Raw genomic sequence first — 15,844 nt, 5'->3', positions numbered from 1 at the left:
AAATTGCAAAACACAATTAATAAAAAATTCTGCACACTATTTGCTGTGTAAATGTGTTGATTATTCAAGTTTTCTTTTACTTTACTAGGTCAAAATCAACCATCGACCAGATAGTGCCCATTTTTTCAAGGTTAAATGTAATTTTATATCTTAACATTTTAATTGCAACAAATGAATTTGAAAGACATTTCTTAAACCCATGAAAACCAATAAATAGCTTATGGGGGATGGCATTATAGTTACAAATTGGAATGTCTACATTCTTAGTACATGCATAAAGATCTCAAGAAGATTTGTGTAAAACCATAATCACATACATAAAGAACCCATGAAAATCTCTGTATAACCATTCTCAAATTCATAAAAAAAAACATGAAAATCTGTGTAATAAAACCATACTCACATTCATAAAGAACCCAATAAAATCTGTGTAAAACCATTTAGGGTCTATGGCCTTTGTAACGTTGAGCAGTGGGTCGTGATAGCCCCAGATCAATTCTTTAAAAGGGCGATACATCAGCGGATGTTCATCGAATAACTGGGTTGCGATGTAAATGGTTTCCCTTACCAATGGGTACTCGTATTTGAGTGCATTGTACAGTGACTGGAATAGAAACACAGACGAATGAGAGCTATTATTTTATCAGGATTATGTCAACTATCTCAAAAGGTATTAATAATGCATCTGAGTAAATTTACAATACACATAAAACTCTTAAAGTTACAATAAAAATAAAATCTATGCCATGCAATTCTGTCAATTACAGTACTGTCATAAGGAATCATCCTTTTAGAAAAAGATGTTCCAACTCCTGATTATTATGTCAAGTATCTACACGGATGCAGTTGGATAAAATAATGCACCAAAAGAATAAACTGATTAACATGTAAACTGTGTAAAGAGCAAAAAATCGATGAGGGTGTGTGTCATCTTTCAAAATGTTTTTTTTTTTGGTAAATCGGTGGTTGATAGGAAACATATAAATAGGTATTTAAAAAATCCAAGTTTCTTCTTTGCTGTCACAATATTACAAATTGACTATTGATATTTCAACTTTAAAATTTGTAGTCACTATGGTCAAATAACAGAATTTCATGAAGAGAATATGCTCATTAACAATACACATCTAGGATTTGTCACAAGGCAGATTTCCTTTAAGTTCTCACAGTGAATGTAATTTTAAACACATTAATTTACCTAAATGTATCTTCACTTAAAATTTCTCTTATATGCAAAACTGAAACATCTCCTGGCTCTTTACAGGCTGTTTCCCAATTGAAAAAAAGTTTAACAAGAGTGTCAAACTGTCACAAGATACGCCTGTTTGAAGGTTTTGGACAACTTGATAACTTTACCATGACCCATATTTGAACTTGACCCACATATCATCTAGACACAACTTCTGACCAAATTTGGTGAAGATCAGATGAAAACTACTTCAATTAGAGAGCGGACACAATGCTAAATGCTTTAAATGCACTGAGTGACCCTGTGACCTAGTTTTTTACCCTGCATGACACATATTCCAACTTGACCTAGATATTGTCTATATGCAACTTCTGACCAAGTATGGTGATTATCAGATGAAAACTACTTCTATTACAGAGCGGACACCATGCTAAATGCTTGAAATGCACTAAGTGACCCCGTGACCTAGTTTTTGACCTGGCATGACCCATATTCGATCTTGACCTAGATATTGTCCAGATACAACTTCTGACCAAGTTTGGTGAAGATCGGATAAAAACTACTTCAATTAGAGAGCGGAAACCATGCTAAATGCTTGAAATGCACTAAGTGACCCTGTGACTTAGTTTTTGACCCGGCATAACCCATATTCGAAATTGACTTAGATATTGTCTAGATAAAACTTCTGACCAAGTTTGGTTAAGATCGGATGAAAACTATTTGAATTAGAGAGCCGAAACTGCTGTGGACGCCGCCCGCCCGTCCGCCGCCAAGGTAAAACTAAAACTTTTTTTAAAACGGGCGTATAAAAAGGCTGTTTCCCAATGGCAAAACGTAACATTTTTACACAAAAATCTGACCAAAATTTCTCAAACTATATGCCAAACTTTTCCAATAAACTCAATAATTGGTTATTGAGTTAATTATACAGCAATTTAATTCCCTAGCACTTTATAATATAAATTTTAAAACGTAGTTAAACATGCACTTATTAACAATTGGTACAGTGCATCATGTTATTTATAATCATATTAATTATGTTGTTATGGACTATAATGCCTTTTTTCCCAATCAAAAAGGCACAGTCTGTAAAATATCAAGTGCCAAAAATCACTGCAAGAAGGTCACATGATATGGATAAAAATAAGTTGTCCTCTGGGAAAACTGGGCTCAAAGTGTCATCCCAGATAAGCCTAAGCAGTCCACATCAGCTTACTAGGTATGACACTTTCAGCTTGTATGGTAAGTTTGTAAGCAGTCCACATCAGCTTACTAGGTATGACACTTTCAGCTTGTATGGTAAGTTTGTAAGCAGTCCACATCAGCTTATTAGGTATGACACTTTCAGCTTGTATGGTAAGTTTGTAAGCAGTCCACATCAGCTTACTAGGTATGACACTTTCAGCTTGTATGGTAAGTTTGTAAGCAGTCCACATCAGCTTATTAGGTATGACACTTTCAGCTTGTATGGTATGACACTTTCAGCTTGTATGGTATTTTTCGTTTAAAGGAGGCCTCTTCTTAGCAATAAACCAGTTTAAGCAGAAGTGTTGTGCCTGATAAGCCTGTAGGGACTGCACAGGCTCATCTGGGATGACACTTTACCCATATGCATTAACCCTTCACCACTCAAATACAGATTTTGTCTCATAGTCCCATAGAAAGCTAAATTTAATTAAATGCCTTTTTGAACAAAATTCAAATTTTAAAGGCTTTATTTCCAACCCTTAGATACTGATGAGCAGCAAACAGCATAAAACCTGAACAGACTGCGAGTCACTCGCAGGCTGTTCTGGTTTTATACTGTTTGCACATAGCCATTTTTATTTTGCCTCTGAGTGGGAAGGGGTTAAGCCAAATTTTACCACAACGAGGCTCCAATGCTCACCCAGTAGACTGGATTGGCCGTGCAGTAAATATCATCTTCGGACAGACCTTTTCCAGACTTTTCCAGTATGAATTGGAATGTTCGATTTTGTCGATACGTTACTGTTCCGTTAGGATTGAACTTTATATCATACTTCACTCGTCTTTCGCTATAATTGAACAAGATTGTTAATGTGAAACATATTTTCATTATAATTTACCTTAGGAAGTGTCTTTGAGTGAATTTGAAAAGCTGTTAGAGAACACATCTAGTTAAATCTAGTTACTGCAGATACTTAAAGACTGTGCTACAGCTTTATTGAGTAAATATTTAACATTAAAGTTCATATCTCTTGATTACATGCACATACCAAAGGTAGAAAAATTATAGAAATGTTGATGAAGAGTGAAAACAAAGGAATATTTCATTGCCCATATGTACTTTAACTAATTAAATACACATTAAAATGTCATCAGTTCTAAAACAGAAAATGATATTAATTTCACTGAAAAATATTTTTTTAGTAAGAAATACATTTAATTATGGTACTGTGTATATACTTGATTTAATCTATTTTTATAGTAACTATTTGATAGATATTAACTAAATTGCATGTATATGACAGATTTTAATGCATTTTTTAATGAATATTTTTGTTTGCCATAATAAACTATTTCTGCACAGTGTTATTATAATTAAATATAAGTTTTCTAAGTAGACAAAGTATGAGAAAGTAGGTACACTGAAAGGCCTGCATGCAAGCTACCTGTATGTATATGGCCCAACTATTCAAGCTACCTGTATGTATATGGCCCAACTATTCAAGCTACCTGTATGTATATGGCCCAACTATTCAAGCTACCTGTATGTATATGGCCCAACTATTCAAGCTACCTGTATGTATATGGCCCAACTATTCAAGCTACCTGTATGTATATGGCCCAACTATTCAAGCTACCTGTATGTATATGGCCCAACTATTCAAGCTACCTGTATGTATATGGCCCAACTATTCAAGCTACCTGTATGTATATGGCCCAACTATTCAAGCTACCTGTATGTATATGGCCCAACTATTCAAGCTACCTGTATGTATATGGCCCAACTATTCAAGCTACCTGTATGTATATGGCCCTACTTCCTGCAAGAACGGCCTTTTTCCCTCCTGTATGAACTCTATTGGATTGGTCACATTGAACATGTAGAGTTGCAGATATATCGGCACCGGAGGATCTTGCCAGAATGCGTACACCGGACTGTCTGTCCTGATTATCACAGTCTATAAAAATATCACATTCACATGAATTGTTTTCTGCTGTATGATTTACCCTTTACCACTTAGATACCAATTTTTACACATTTGTTGTCCTGTAGAAAGTTAAATTTTATAAGATACTTTATTACTAAATTCAAGTTGTTAAGGCTTCATCTCCAAACCTTAGATACTGATGAGCAGCAAACAGCATAAAACTTAAACAGACTGTGAGCAACTCGAAGGCTGTTCTGGTTTTATGCTGTTTGCACATAGCCATTTTTAATTTGCTTTTAAAAAGGAAAGGGTTAATGAGTGGATAAATATCAGAGATTTGTATCATTTTTTCTAAGGGACCAGTTAAAGGATAAATGGGCATTGATCTGTGAAAAAAGGGTTTAATTCATGAAAAGTGTCGTCCCAGATAAGCCTGTGCAGTCCGCACAGTTTCTTTTACAGAAAGTCTCTTCATTGCAAAAATCCAGTTAAGGCTAGAAATGTTGTCCCTGATTAGCCTGTGCAGACTGCATAGGCTAATCTGGAATGACACCTTACACACATGCATTAAACTCCCTTTTCACAGAGCATGGCTAAAATGAAACATTTGATCATTTTATGTAGGCTGATACAGAACATTTTTATTTTGTTTAGAACTTCTTTTTAAAATGTTTATTGTATATAAATTAAGTTCAATTACTAAATGTAATATACAATACAGGAATACAGGAAAGAGGTTATATTAGGACCCACGAGCACACGTAGGGCTACTATTCTAAAATTGGCTAATGAACCAGTGAATATGAAAAAGTGTTCCTCTCCTTCTTTTTCAAATTGTCCACTTTCTTTGGTCCTAAATGAACCCCCTGTATAAGTATGCAACAGAAAACAAAACACAAATGTAAATAAAAGAGAAAGGGCTTTGCCTTCCATCTGGGGGAAAAAAAATCAACACAACTGAGAAAAGGGAACAATGGCCAAAAGTAAGCTTGAAATTTGGGGAAAATTGCGTCATTTTAAAGAAATTCTCGTAGGGTAAAAGGCCTTTATTTTGGGGTAAGGGGCTTATATAAGGACCTTGCTAAAATGGAAAAAAAAGCCCTACATAAGAAAGATTTTGAAAAGCTACCAGCATGGGGATTTGTTCTCGGGCCCCCCGGTCACAAGGCAGAAACCCTCGGCTGCGGGTCTAGGGACTGTTTCAATAAACATTGTAGTAAACATTTACAATACGATGATTGCTAGTCCATATCATATGATTATAAACTTTCAGTACTCAATTAATTACATTGGCATCTCAAGTGCCGTATATATTTGACGAGCATGGCAAGCTAGTTCGTCTACTTATTAAGATTACAAAATTCTCTCATAAGTTTAAATTGCCGTACGATCGTATATGAAACGGCCCCCTGGTTTCTCAGTTATATTGACGTGACTGAATCGTATGTTTTTAATGTTATTAAAATTGTTTGCTTGAAAATGTTTAATATTCACAACGCCTTTAAAATTAACTTTATTTACAGACTGTTACCATAACTGGGGGTTAAAGTTTTAGCAACCTGGTCCTAAAGGAGACCCAAGTGTGATCATCACTGCAGAGGATGCATTCTCAAGATCTACACATACTTGCACCACTTATCAATAAAGATTGATTGACAAAATTAAACACTGTATATTCCCTGTTAATCCTTTAACACTAAGATAGGCATTTCGACTCATTTAAAGTCTCTTAGACAATCAAATAAAATTAAAGACCTATATTAACAGATACACTTAGTTTTAAAGGCTTCATTTCCAACTTTACTTACGGGCAGCAAATAACATAAAACTTGAACAGACTTACAGTTACTCACAGACAGTTCTGGTATCATATTAGTTGCCTACAGCCATTTTAACTTTCACGTCCTCTCTTGTCCTTTTTTCAATTAATTCTTTAACTTAAAAGCTTAATAAATGATTCATTTTGCTTTAACATACCATGCAAAAACATGATGCATGTAAAGCTTTGGCTAAAATGTTTGCATATTGAGGTTCATTTTTTTTTTACCTCGAACAGTAGTATATATAATAGAATTGGATAACATTCATGTGTATTAAAGGCCCTCTGTCCCCCCCTTATTTCCTCCAAAGGAAAGTATAAGGCTTTGGGGAGTATATCAGGAAACAAACAGTACTTACCCTTTCCACTTTCTTCTTCACTACCCATTCCAGAATTGGAATCAAACATGCGCCGAGTATTAAGAGGAACCAACCCACACCACAGGCTACGGCAATGCGAGTCTTTGGCTTGCAAGCCATTATCAGTTAGTATTCCTTCGATTGCCGGAAGCGGGAATCTTCATTATCCTGGAATGAGGCGGGAAATTTCCTTGTTTTAAAATAAACAAGTACTAAGATATACTGGTAGTATAAAATGGCAACTCAAAACAATTCTTCCCAAATAATTATATTTATCATTTAAAACTATATAAAAAAATCCACCCTAATATAGAATCATCTGTATTTAGAAAAAAACACAAATAAACACAAAAAAAGAATCATCTTTAACTAGGATGTAACACCAATGAATGCTCACTAGTTTATATTAAACGTAATAATAGATTTTAACATTTAGGATGTATGATATGTTAATGTATCCTTCAATATTTGTCAATCCTGGTATCATTTCAAACACTTAAGCAGTCACATGAAGTTAACACTTCACAGATCCTGTTCACTTTTCAACAAAGCAACACCAAGAGTTCATTAATTCGTGCAACTTGTATGCATGCAGAGTTACGCAGAACTTTAGATATTTTTTTCTAAGTTTACATGATTTGTCATATTATGAATGTGCTGACATTTGTTACATTTTGGATTAAATCATGTTTTTAATACAAAAAAACATGATTTATATTTATTAAATATATATATAAAGAAATACTACTATCTTTTAAAATAGCATTTAACATTTATGGAACCAAATGCATTTTCCCACAAACATTAATTACACTGTACTGATATTGCGCAACACAAACAACTTAAAGCCAGCTGCTGCTAAGATATTGACATCCACATACAATAATTCACATGTGACTTAAATTCATCAAGAATATCAAGGACCAACAAATATATCATCATGTGATATCACAAACAAAGTTTACATTGTAAAGTAAACAATGCTTACATAATGTTTAAGATATTTAATGAAGTATGAATGTAATTGTTTTCTTTCCATATTGCATCTTATTCTTTACAACAAAATAAATCTCCCTTACATTATGTAATATAAAGAGAAAACTTAAGTATCATATTAACCCATTTATGCCTAGCATCTAGAAAACGGCCTTGGCAAACAGCGTAGACCCAGATGAGACGCTGCATGATGCGGCGTCTCATCAGGGTCTGAGCTGTTTGCTTAAAGGAATTTCTGTAAGAAGTATTCTAAATATAGAAATAAATATACTAGACATTCCTAATTTTGGAAATAAATTGATCCAATTTAGAAGGATGGGAGAGTCCACTAGGCATAAATGGGTTAACGCCCACAGCTTAGAGAAGGCCACTGTGCAAAACAAACCTGTACAAAATAACAACCTTTTTAAAAGATGATGTAAATGAATGAAGTTATAATTTAAAAGGATAATCAAATCCAGATTCTAAAATGATGTAAAAACCCAATTTACATATGAATACATTTCAACGCTTACTTTTTTATTTGTAACATAAATGTTTTACTACCTGTATCACATAGTTATCCAGAAAGTTATTTTTATGTTTATGTAAAAGTTTCTTCTGTACTATTTTGTTACTAACTATTTAAATAGCGTTGATCACAGCATAACTTAACAGACACTTCTTACACACGTATATGACTCAATATTTTAATTAACCACAAGGTAAAAAACTTATTAACATGAAATTAAAATTCTTAAAAATTGGAAACGACAAAGGGTTTTCCAAACCAACAATACCATTCTGTACCTTCTTTTACCAAATAACTTCAAGGGACCATTTCACATTTTTGTAAATTGACAAAAAATGTATCAGATTTGCAAAATTATGTTTGTTGTAGCTATAATATTTGCAAGGAAACTATAATACTGGAGATTTACCATGCACTAAAATATCCATTATACGGTATGCATCATTTAGCAATTAAGAAACCTGATTAAAATTTTTTATAAAGACTTAAACACGCAAAACAATTGAATAATTTGGAGAGTTCTGTTGTTATATTTATATTTTGTGGCATTACGAGGATTGCTTATATATATATAATAATCTAAGACTGTGTTTGGAACGATGGCAAAGTGGTTTAACTGCTAAACTTTTACTCCAAGGATTAGTGGTTCGAGCCCAGTTGTGGATTAATTCTTTGTCTTTCTTAAATTTTATTCATGTTTATGCTGGAGCTATTTAGTTAGAGTGTTTACATTTCTCAATTTAAAGCATTTAATGACAAACTTCAAATCATCCAAAAATCTGTGAAAAAATCCCTTTAAAATACAAGTTAGTTTCATAAGAATTACAATTGATTTCTGTGCAGATGTCTAATTAATTAGGCATTGTTCTGGCAAGGACTACTTGAGCTTTATCTGCAATGAACACTTCCCAAACAATAAAGCATGATGTAAGCTCCAGCTATGTCCGCCATTGTATAACTGCTTAGTTGAAGTATCTGCAGGACTTTATCTCCACTTTGTAATATGTTTGTTGTATTCCTTAAACAGGCAGACAGAAGTTTATTGAATAATGACAAGCCTTAATATTGACCTTTGTGTTGCCTTTACTCTTAACCTTTGGACCAGGGTCATATGCACCCGAACCCCCAAAAAGCAAGTGTCTGGATTTAAGTGCTCTTCAACTTTTTGTATACAAGTTGCATGCCTTTTTTTTAATAAACACAATAATTTCTGTTACCTGGTACTTTAAAACACTTATAAATAAATATACAGGTTTTACATGTACTTACTAATCAATTTATAACCCATTTTGACATTTTTAGCACATTTATTTAGTTTTAATCATAGTGACCTGCATGTAATACATTGAATTTAAAATGATAAAGTCCGTACATCATGAGCACATGTACAAACAATACAAATTAATTATCAATAAATTGCTTATGAGTAGTAATTGCTGCTTGACTTTGACACATTTAACGTAATTGGGTTAGTTGTTATCAGGACTGATAAATAGATTGAATTGTTCAGTCTCCACTATAAATTTGATTTCATAACTTTCATCGACCATGACATACTATATGTGCCAGGCTCTGTGAAAAGGGGGTTTAATACATGTGCGTAAATATCGTCCCAGATTAGCCTGTGCAGTCCCCACAACTTATGGGGGACGACACTTTTCGCACAAAAACTGGATTTTTGCTAAGAAGAGTTTCTTTAAACGAAAATTATCATAAAAGCTGAAAGTGTTGTCCCTGATGTGCCTGTGCAGACTGCACTGGCTAATCAGGAATGACACTTTAATGACTCTAAGTGTGACGCCGCAACAGACCTAAAAAAATCCCAGCTTTAATCAAACTTATGAAATGTTTATCCTTAACCTAAAACTAAAAAATTGTCACAATGGACAAAGCCAGGTCAGTTATAAACAAGAGCACCGCATAACGGGTGCCACGCTCGGCTGCGAAAGCTTGTCAGATTATTTTTTTTTAGAGGTCACAGTGACCTTGACTTTTGACCTAGTGATCCAACAAGAGATGTGTTTGTCAGAAACACAATGCCCCCTACCCGTCTGTAGATCTGCCATAGTCATTAGCACTTTTCTATGGAATTCCATAGAAAATATTATGGAATTCTACGGAAATCGATGGAAATCCATGGAATTTGATGGAATTCCATCCACTTGCCAATTTTCTATCTGAAGCTGTTATGGAATTCCACGGAATCTCGACTAAAATTCCATGCAATTCCACGGAATGTATGGAAAACACCATGGAAAGTTGGACTTGGCCATTTTTTTCAACTGAAATCGTTATGGAAAATAACTTATACATTTTCTTGGATGGACATCAATGGAAAATAACTTAGAAAATTTTCGCTGGTTGTCTGAAATGTATTTGTAGTTTAATACATGTATGAATTTATTTGCATCATGTATTTTGTATTTAAAAGAAAATGCAATAAAGATAATTATAAATTTGTTCTAGAAATTGGAACAGTTCTGGAACTGTTCCATATTTGTGTTGTAAAACGTATGTTCTGGAATTGTTTTCCAAAACAGATTTTTTAGAATAAATCCAGATCATTTGTGGAAAATGGCTTAGGACTGAAACTGTTCCAATAATTTCTAGAACCTTTTTTGAACATTTCAAGGACAAAATATGGTCAAAAAAAATTTCTAAAAATGTTTTAAAATGTAGTTCTAGAACACATTTAGAATGCTTTAAGAACCAGTAAGTTCTACAAAAGTTCTAATGGGGAATAAGAACACATATAGAACACCTTACACTTACAAATAGGCAAATAGACTTCATAGTAGCGACAGCAGCAGCAGCAGTAGTAGTAGTAGTTGTAGATGTAGTAGCTGTATTAGTAGTAGTAGTTGTTGTTGTTGTAGTAGGTGTTGTTGTTGTAGTAATTGATGTAGTAGCAGTAGTGTTTTTTATATCAGTAGAGGTTGTGGTGGTAGTAGTAGTAGTAGAAGAAGTAGCATTAACAGTTTCTGTAGCAATAGTAGTAGCAAGAGAAGTAGCAGTAGTAGCAGTTGTTGCTGTAGTAGCAGTTGTTGCTGCTGCTGTTGCTGCTGTTGTTGTTGCTGCTGTTGTTGTTGCTGCTGTTATTGTTGCTGTTGTTGTTGTTGGTGGTGTTGTTGATGCTGTAGTAATTAAAGTAGTAGTTCTGCAGAAGTAGGAGTAGTTGTTACTTTCAAAGCAATTTCTACAAGTTTAAATTCCTTAACCCTGTCCAAGTGGTATACACACTGTTTTTTCTCAATATCAAACTCAGCCAGTCCAGGTTGTCAAATAACAATCTATCTGATAAGCCAAGCATGTGTTGTACATCAGATGTTGGGTATGTTTGCTGCAAATCTATTGGTTATAAGATATAACAGCCTTTTCTAATTGGCTGAATTCAAATACAGAAAGTTTACCTGTTAGATTGAAACATGAAACATGGTGGACAATGTACTAGTTTAACTTGTTAAAATAAAGTTAAAGAAATTTAACAAACAGAAGAGTTCATTAGTTTTTCCATTAAAAACACTTTCTTAAAATACTTATGTATTTATATCATTTGGAAAGTGACATGAAATATTGCTAAAGAGTGATGCATACAGTGTTTGAGCAGTCTGTCTAGGAATAGAACAACAACTGAAGGTTTGTGATTTTTATTATTTCTAAATATTCCTTTAAATTTAATCTTCTTATGACATTATTGTAGACCTTTTTATGTGATATTTGAGGTTTTAGTATGGCAAATATTAGTTTAAAAGCAGCTGTCACCCAAATTTCACTTAGTGGAGTTTGCAGGTTGAAAAGGAAGTAATAAGACCTATGTGGAGAAATTAATAACGTTGAATGTAGTATCGGAATTTTATCATGAAAGGTTATGGAACTACAGGCTAAGGAAGTTTTGTTCTGTGCATGTTGAGCACTCAATGCTCATTAATGGTGTTAATGTTTATTATTATCCCCCGCCATAGGCGGAGGGATATTGTTTTGGCGTTGTCTGTCCCTCCTTCCATCCTTCCGTCTGTCCGTCTTACCATCCGTCCGTAGCCATATCTTGGAAGTGCTTTGGCAGATTTCACTGAAACTTGGTATGAGTATGTTTATGGATAAGAGGATGATGCATGCCAAATGGCATTGTACACCATTAGTTAATAACAGAGTTATGGCCCTTTGTATCTTGAAAAAATGCTTTTTTGTGTTTCCAAGGCCATATCCTGGAAGTGCTTTGGCGGATTTCATTGAAACCTGGTTCGAGTATATATATGGATAAGAGGATGATGCACGTCAAATGGAATTGTACACCATCTGTTAAAAATGGGGTTATGGCCCTTTGTATCTTAAAAAAATGCTTGTTTAATACTTATGTGTCCAGAAGCATGTTGGCGGGGGATATCAATTCAACGTATTTGCTTGTAAATAAAAAATTAAACCAATGGAATTGGTTTTTAGGTGTCTGAGTGTGCATTTTCATACCAATAGAATTACACATCATTCTAATTATAGGAATAATAAATTTGTACTAATTATACCAACAAATTAAGTTATGCTTAGTGCTTTGCCACAAATTCATGGTAAATATTGTCATGCCCTGGGCTAGATAAGTTATTTAATGTTAACCACCTGAAAGTATTTTGTCTTTTTGGAATTCAATATATTGGTCTAAGTCAGTTACACTTTTCTGGATCCTGGGATAACTTTAAAAGTTCTAAGTATTTTTTCATGAAACTTGAAACATGAACAGATGACAATAAGGACATTTTGCACGTCATTTCATGTTGTTTATAATGCAAGAATTCTGGTTGCTATGGCAACAAATATATTTAACAAACTTAAAATAGTGAAGTTTAACAGGTAGGGGACCATATTGCTTTGCAATCTCTTGTTATTGTTTGAATGTAAATAACTCTTTGCTTTAGACATTTTTATGATTTCTTATTCTGCAGAGCACATGTGAGCAGTATACAATGTACCTCATACCAAAAAGGACCCGGAGGCAGTGACTGGTGTTCAATATTCTCAGAAGAAATGGAAAATGGTAGTGGAAGACTTGGACAAACATTTTTAAAAACTAGCCTCTGTGTTAAGCCTGGCATTCTGTGGCTGGTGACATGTTTTATTTTGGTTACTTCTTGTCTAAAAAAGACCAGTTATTTATTTTGTGAATTGTATTTGTTTTTTGTTTATTTGTTTGTTTTTTTTAATTTAGGAATTTGAAACTTGGATAATTGAATTAAGTCCTTGTTCAACAGCACTGAGCATAGTATAATAAATAACAAATTTACCACAGTTGTTAATTTGTTATGTATTATTATTAACTATGCCCAGTACTTGAATACTGGCTGTCTGCATGGGAATTTGTTTTCTAGAAAGTTGGTTTCAGACTTAAATATTTGAAGTTAACCTTCGGAACTTTTCTAGAATTGAACTGGAACACATCAACTAGAACTGAACTTCTGTTATCATACTGAAAGTGTTCTAGAATTAATAAGGAACAGTTGTTGAACGTTGAAATTTATGAGAAACAACTCTAGAACAATTTTGCGTGATGTGTGTGTGCATGTAATTGTGTGTGTTTATGAACATATGTGAGAAAGGAAGTATACTTGTCATAAGAGAAATGTAAAATTCTACTTCTATGTTTTATATTGTGCCTTTTATAAGTTTTTCTTTTCTCACCTGTATATGCGTGCATGTTTATGGATGTGTTTTTGAATGTGTGCATGCATGCCTGTGGTTAAGAGAGTTGGTACTTTATGAAAATGTAAAACCACTCATTTTTGAATATGTACTGTGACTGCATGTGTGTGGTTAATGACTGATGCCAGATCTTGTTCTTGTTTAACTTCTATGATGAAACCTTTAGTTACATTCACATTTGTTTTTCAAAATCAATAAAATGCCTTTGATCTATAATCGTTTTTTTTTCTATTTTATTCCAGCTTTTTATTAAATTCCATAGCTTTTCACGGAATTCCACTGCATTCTATGGAATTCCACGGCGTTCTATGGAATTCCATGGCGTTTATGGAATTCCACGACATTCTATGGAATTCCACGGCATTCTATGGAATTCCACGGTATTATATGGAATGCCACGGAATTCTATGGAATTCCACAGCATTTTATGGAATTCCATCCCATATCAAGTCCCCCTTCTGTTTTTTTTCACTTTTCCATTGATTGCATGGAATCGGATGGAAAGTTAGTGCCAATACTCCACGGAATTCCATCTAACGATTTCCATAGAATTCCATATGATTCCACGGCAGATCTACAGACGGGTACTGCGCCGCATTGAAATAAAATTTCTATTTATCATTTGGCAGGTATAGAAATCATCACCCTTTAAAGGTTATTAAAGGGGGGAGGGTCTCACAGTCAATTATGACCATGTCAGACATCACTGACAACCAAGGCCTATGGTTTAAAAGAGATCATAGCCAGAGTGTTTTTTTTCTTTTTCATAAAATAAAATAGCCAGAGTTGGTCATGTATCTATGGACTTTAGTCCACAGGTATGTAATGAACCTCAAAGAAATTATAATTATATCATAAAAAAACAAACTTTAACAAATCAATCATATGGGTTATAAATAATCAAAATAATAAATCTGTACCCTAACTGTGAAAAGAACTTCAATTCTTGAATTCCCTTGAAAATAATTGTCTGTAACAAATCTCTATTTTTAGTAGCAAATAATTAAAAGCCACTACCGTGACTGTAGATTCACCACTAAAAATGTGCAGCTCCATGAGATACACATTCATGTTACATATATAAAGTGGCTATGTTCAATATTGAATAATTTTCTCCCTTTTTAAAGCTTATTACTTCCCTTAAATCTGTATTTTTTATTGTAGACCGTAAAGGATGACCTTGACCTTTAACCACAATGTGTTTGTCAGAAACACAATGCCGCCTACTGCGCCGCTTTGATTTATTTAACAAAAATATATACGTGGGCAGGTCAGATAACTATGTCCATTTAAAGCTTATTACTTCCCTTGACTTTGTTTTTTGCACCCTAGACCTTGAAGGATGATGTTCACCTTGAAATTTTACCACTCAAAATGTGCAGCTCCATGAGATACACATGCATGCCAAATATCAAGGTGCTATCTTCAATATTTAAAAAGTTATGGCCAATGTTAAGGTTTTAGCACGATGCCTACGGCGGACGGCAGATGGAGGACGGTGGACGACGAGCTGGCTATGACAATAGCTTGGGTTTTCTCTGAAAACAGCCTCGCTAAAAATGACGGGTGAACAAGTTATTACTTATTTTGAAAATCCCATTTTGCTGTCAATGTTTTACTAGAAACAATAACGTTTGCTGTCAATGTTTTACTAGAAATAATTAAGTTTGCTGTCCATGTTTTACTAGAAATTATAAAGTTTTCTGTCAATGTTTTACTAAAAATAATAAAGTTTGCTAACAATGTTTTACTAGAAATTATAAAGTGTTCAAATACAACTAGAAAGGAACATCACCTGCACCAGCAGGAGAAAAAAATTGCTAAAGCAAGAGGTTCTTATAATGTATGGCCTTTAGAGCTGAATTGACATTATTAGTAAAAGGGATGGAAACCATTTTTTTACAATTGGTTGCCCACACAGGAAACCAACTTCAATGTGGGGTGTGGTTATTTATGAGATGATATTTAAATAAATAATAATTGGGGGGGGGGGGGGTTGGGGGGGAGGTGGAGGGATTCTGGGTAGGGACGTGGGGTATTGTTTGGGTGGAATCCATAGTGGTATTCAGGTAAGTGTTGTTTTGTCAAAGTAATAATAAAATGTGATCATAAATAAAGAAGTTATGGCAATTTAAGCAAAATGTTCAATTATCTAAGTGTAAAAGG

At 33.9% G+C, this 15,844-nt stretch overlaps 2 protein-coding genes across 9 annotated transcripts in view; one reads left to right on the top strand and one right to left on the bottom strand.

Moving 5' to 3' along the window:
• Nucleotides 1–15,844, top strand: part of LOC127870950 (E3 ubiquitin-protein ligase RNF166-like) — a 194,950-nt gene that overhangs the window by 56,113 nt on the left and 122,993 nt on the right. The window lies entirely within an intron of this gene.
• LOC127870945 (lysosome membrane protein 2-like) overlaps nucleotides 1–15,844 on the bottom strand; it is a 48,187-nt gene that overhangs the window by 27,759 nt on the left and 4,584 nt on the right. For 3 of the 8 annotated variants that reach the window (XM_052413545.1, XM_052413544.1, XM_052413542.1), the window contains exons 2-5: nucleotides 6,484–6,651; nucleotides 4,175–4,335; nucleotides 3,078–3,225; nucleotides 404–604 (exon numbers count right to left, since the gene is read on the bottom strand). In XM_052413545.1, the coding sequence (XP_052269505.1) occupies nucleotides 404–604; nucleotides 3,078–3,225; nucleotides 4,175–4,335; nucleotides 6,484–6,603 (630 nt within the window). In that variant the 5' untranslated portion in view covers nucleotides 6,604–6,651. Of the gene's footprint in view, nucleotides 1–403; nucleotides 605–3,077; nucleotides 3,226–4,174; nucleotides 4,336–6,483; nucleotides 6,654–6,848; nucleotides 7,123–7,295; nucleotides 7,375–9,259; nucleotides 9,418–15,844 lie in introns of those variants that run through there. The other 5 variants (XM_052413539.1, XM_052413541.1, XM_052413543.1 and 2 more) reach the window with 5 other exon arrangements.

This window comes from Dreissena polymorpha, chromosome 3, assembly GCF_020536995.1.
Source record: "Dreissena polymorpha isolate Duluth1 chromosome 3, UMN_Dpol_1.0, whole genome shotgun sequence".
NCBI lineage: Eukaryota > Metazoa > Mollusca > Bivalvia > Myida > Dreissenidae > Dreissena > Dreissena polymorpha.
Note: the sequence above shows the minus strand (reverse complement) of the source record. Positions and strands in the feature narration are given on the sequence as shown.